Source organism: Papaver somniferum, chromosome 7, assembly GCF_003573695.1.
Source record: "Papaver somniferum cultivar HN1 chromosome 7, ASM357369v1, whole genome shotgun sequence".
In the NCBI taxonomy this organism is placed as follows: Eukaryota; Viridiplantae; Streptophyta; class Magnoliopsida; order Ranunculales; family Papaveraceae; genus Papaver; species Papaver somniferum.
Window position 1 is genome coordinate 1344441 of NC_039364.1, and position 4286 is coordinate 1348726.

Consider the following 4286-nt stretch of genomic DNA (forward strand, 5'->3'; position numbering starts at 1 on the left):
AGATGCTTCTTGTTCAAGGGATTAGAGGTATTATCATTTTTGTTCGCTAACTTGTGGCCTTAATAATCTTATTTTTATTTATTAACATGTGGCGTTACTGATACTTACTTGTTAATTGTTATTGTGCATAATCTGATAAACACATAACAAAAGCAAAATAATTTGTCTTCACTAACTTAACAAACTAGTCATGCCATGGTACTAGTTTTTCCTTTCTTTTGGACAAATCGAAAAAAATGGTGGCATTTAACACAATCCGAGAGAACGTCCTAAACATTTTGATATGATGCTTCGATCATAATTAGAAGATTATTTTGTTACAAGTCGTTGTATAATAGTGAAAATAAAGGTAGTGAATGAAAGAGCCAAAGAGGTATGACAATTTTCTTCTTTTTACTTTAGGTTTTTTGTTGAGTCCTTGTAGTGAAATGAAAGATGCTTCTTGTTCAAGGGATTAGAAGCATTATCATTTTTGTTTGCTTACTTGTGACCTTACTAATCTTATTTTCATATGCTAATTTGTGGCGTTACTGATTCTTACTTGTTAATAATTATTGTGCATAATTTGATAAACAGAGTGGAAAAGCAAAACAATACGTCTCCATTAACTTAACCAGTCATACCGTGGTTTAGTGTTTCATAAATTATAAGGTTTCACATACTCGGGAAGAAAGTCTTAAACATGTCAGATATATGATCTTTGATCATAGTATTATTCTCATTATTTATTTTGACTCCTCCCTAATATAATGATTTTCCTTCCGTGAATGTTAGTCCAAAAATGGTCAACAACTTGTAATTTTTCTATTGTCGATGTTATTGTAGTACTACGGTGGTAAAGTCATTAAGCGATGATATTAGTGATCCAAGTCGAAACTCGTGAGCGCTGATTATTTACCGATCAAAAAAAAAAAAAAAAACTTACGACTTGATTGATTGTCAACCGACAATAAAAACATCATCATCCACGTCAGACAGCATGCAACTAATGAGTCGTAAAATTCAGGCTCTAATTTAACGGTCAAAAGGAGTTATTCTCGATTTCACTACCAAAACACCTAACAGAACAAAGCAAATACAAATCCAAGGTTCTCTACTTCAATTCCAAAGGGTCCAAACTCAAACAGTAACAACTAAGAAAAAGTCAAAAACAGAGTTGAAAGTAAAAAAAGAAACAGAGGAGAGTCATTAAATTGTAGTACAATAATCAATCTTCCTTCTGATATATTTTTCTGACTTTCTGATAGTTGTTCAGAGTTTCAGTTACTTAGTCAGGAGAACCAAACCCAGACACAGACACATCCATCCATCACCCCCATCATCTCTCCAATTAACTTTGTCTCTGAAACAATGGCAGCAATGACCCAATGACACACTCAATTCACAGTCTCTGCTTTTTCATTAACAAAATCTCTTTCAAACTCAACATAAACTCTAATCTTTTCATTCACATCTCACCATCTCCTCTTTATCTCTGCTTTGCTTTGAATCAATCTTTCTTATGGGTTTCTGTAACCATGTCAGACAGACAAACACCCCCAGAACACACCAGTCAAACAGAACAGAGTGTAAATGCAGCAACAGTAGTATAGTAAAGTAAAGAGAAACAGATTTCAGGGTTCAGGAGAGATTCTGCAAGCATTAAGTATCAAACATTCAACACCTCTCTTCTTGTCTTTGATTTCTTTCTCTGATCTTCTTGGCTTTAGATTTCTCAAAAATGTTGATGAATGGGGGAAGAAACAAACCACCATTTACACCATTACAATGGCAAGAACTAGAAACACAAGCATTAATCTTCAAACATATGGTTTCAGGAATACCAATACCAGCTGAGCTTCTATTTCCACTTAAATTCCATTCATCTTCTTTGCTTTCTTCTAAGCTTTTTCTTCCATCTGATCCACAAATTCCATGGACGTACTATCATATGGGATTAGGAAGGAAGATTGATCCAGAACCAGGAAGATGTAGAAGAACAGATGGAAAGAAATGGAGATGTGCTAAAGAAGCTTATCATGATTCTAAGTATTGTGAAAAACATATGCATAGAGGAAGGAATCGTTCAAGAAAGCCTGTGGAAGAGATCTTAACATCAACATCATCGACACCAAATCAATCAAAATCTATGATTTCTTCAAATTTCAGTACTTACTATAATTCTCCATCTCCTTCTTCTTCTTCTTCGTCTTCTTCTTCAAGATATGGTTTTCCTTATCCTCAATCAAACTCAACACCCCATTTTGCTAAAGATTCTACTGAATCACCATCTTATAACAGGTCTGCAATTTACTGTTTTTGTTATTGTGGTTTATTCCTCTGTTTTTGGCTCTGTTTGTCTGATGTACTCTGTTTTTTCTTATGTTATCAGGTCTGTGAATGGTGGAGGGAGAGATGAAAGATCATTCTTCACAGAAAAACCAGATTTATCACTTTCAAATTCAAATTCATGGAATTATACACCATTAAGAATGAATTCTACTTCCTCTGTATCCCCTGCTTCACAAAATGGGTTTTCTCAATTTGATCATATCAGTCACAACAACATTCATCATCAACAAGAGCAGCAGCAACAGAAGAAGCATTGCTTTGTTCTGGGAACTGATTTCTTCAAATCAGCAAAGCAAGAACAAGATCAACAACAACAACATCATCAGTTTCTGCAGTTCATAGATGAATATCCATTAAGAAACAGAGAAACACCATCATCAACAGCATCAACCCAGCTCTCAATCTCAATTCCTCATCCATTTCTCTAATCCCCTCCAGAACAGTAAGTAAATCTAAAAAACTTATTCTTACACCTGGATTACACCAATCTGTCCATTAAAATCCACATCCAATCTTTCTAAAAATTTGATTCCATTTTGCAGAAAAAAGGATGATGAAGATTTTGAGGCATGGGGTTGTGTTTAGATTAGAATCCAAAAAAGTACCATCTACTTGTTTTGTTTGTTGTAAGAAAGTGGAGGCATGAATGAAATGGAGTAAGAAAAAAACAGAGTCCTCTGTAGTCTGTGAACTCTGAACAGTCTTTTTGTGTTGTTTTTGGATTTGGATTTTGAATAATCTGTACTATGTAGTTTTATTTGTTGTGTTTAATTAAAAGAATTGACTGAATTAGCAAAATCTTTTGTTATATTGTTAAAGAGGACATGATCTCCTGCAATTTTTCTGATGACTGCAAAAGTTTTTAACAGTTGAGAACTCTGCCCGAGACAGAGTAGACAAAACAATGAATATGTAAGCTTGTTTATTGAGAAAAGATGAAAATGTAGTTTGGATCCCATCTCAGAGACCCCCCAGTCCACTGGTTTGTTGAAATGACCATTGACTGATTGTTGATAGAACCATGGCCATGGCAGGGACAACAACAAGCTCTGTACCACACCAAGTTCAGTTTAACATCAACGACATCCTCAATGTGCTGTGGATGGAATCAAGAAGATAGCATTCTAGATGCATGGTTTTGATCAGTCAGTGTTATGATGGGTTCGGATACAAATCTGCTTCTGTCTTTTGCTTCTACATAAGTCGGAAACAAAATTATTTTGCTTCCGAAAAAACTGATTTTTCTTTTTGCTTCTAGAAGTGGATTTGAAATAGTTTTGAAATTTTATTGCCAAACTGACAAAAAATCCGGAGAAGCAGAAGTGATTTGTATCCAAACGCATCATTAGGATTTAGTTAACACTCCACCCAGGATCAAATCTTTTACCCCCATCAAACTACAGTTGGCTAATCATCTTCTGTTTGATCCCTTACACTTGCAGGGGAAAAAAAAACAGACTAGCTAAGGGGATGATGTATCCAAGAATTTCATCATCCTGCCCTCAAGGAAATTCATCTAGGAGTATGGAAGAATTCATTATCAAGCACTAAAGCAACTACTACCTATCGTCATACTAACAAACTGTAAATGAAGGGTGCATCAATGCAGTAAAGAGTTTAACTTCTTCAAGCCTTCAATCCTCAGTCGGATAAAAGGTGGATGTCCTCAAAGAGGACGTCATTTGAACAATTATACTTGACTATTTTTAAAGACAGTCTGCATATAATTTTTGAAAAACAAAATGCAAATAGGAATATGGGGATTTTATAAATTTTTGAGGGATAGACTAGCAGTGCGTCGCAATCATCAGGGGTTAGCCAGGTTAGCTAGGAACCTGACTCTCAAATAGAAAGTCAACGGATCGAGTCTTTAGAGTTTGGAGATCTCATGAAATACTCTTATTAATTTTTTTTTGCCTGTTTAGCCCCAACCAGCCCAAAACATTACACTAAAG

At 35.0% G+C, this 4286-nt stretch overlaps 1 protein-coding gene across 1 annotated transcript; it reads left to right on the plus strand.

The window, feature by feature from the left end:
- The first annotated feature begins 1252 nt into the window (after window positions 1-1252).
- Window positions 1253-3007, plus strand: LOC113292786 (growth-regulating factor 1-like). Its single transcript, XM_026541644.1, has 3 exons — window positions 1253-2280; window positions 2372-2773; window positions 2874-3007. Exons 1-2 carry the CDS (start codon window positions 1721-1723, stop codon window positions 2757-2759), a joined length of 948 nt encoding a protein of 315 aa, XP_026397429.1. The 5' UTR covers window positions 1253-1720; the 3' UTR covers window positions 2760-2773; window positions 2874-3007.
- Window positions 3008-4286: the final 1279 nt, after the last annotated feature.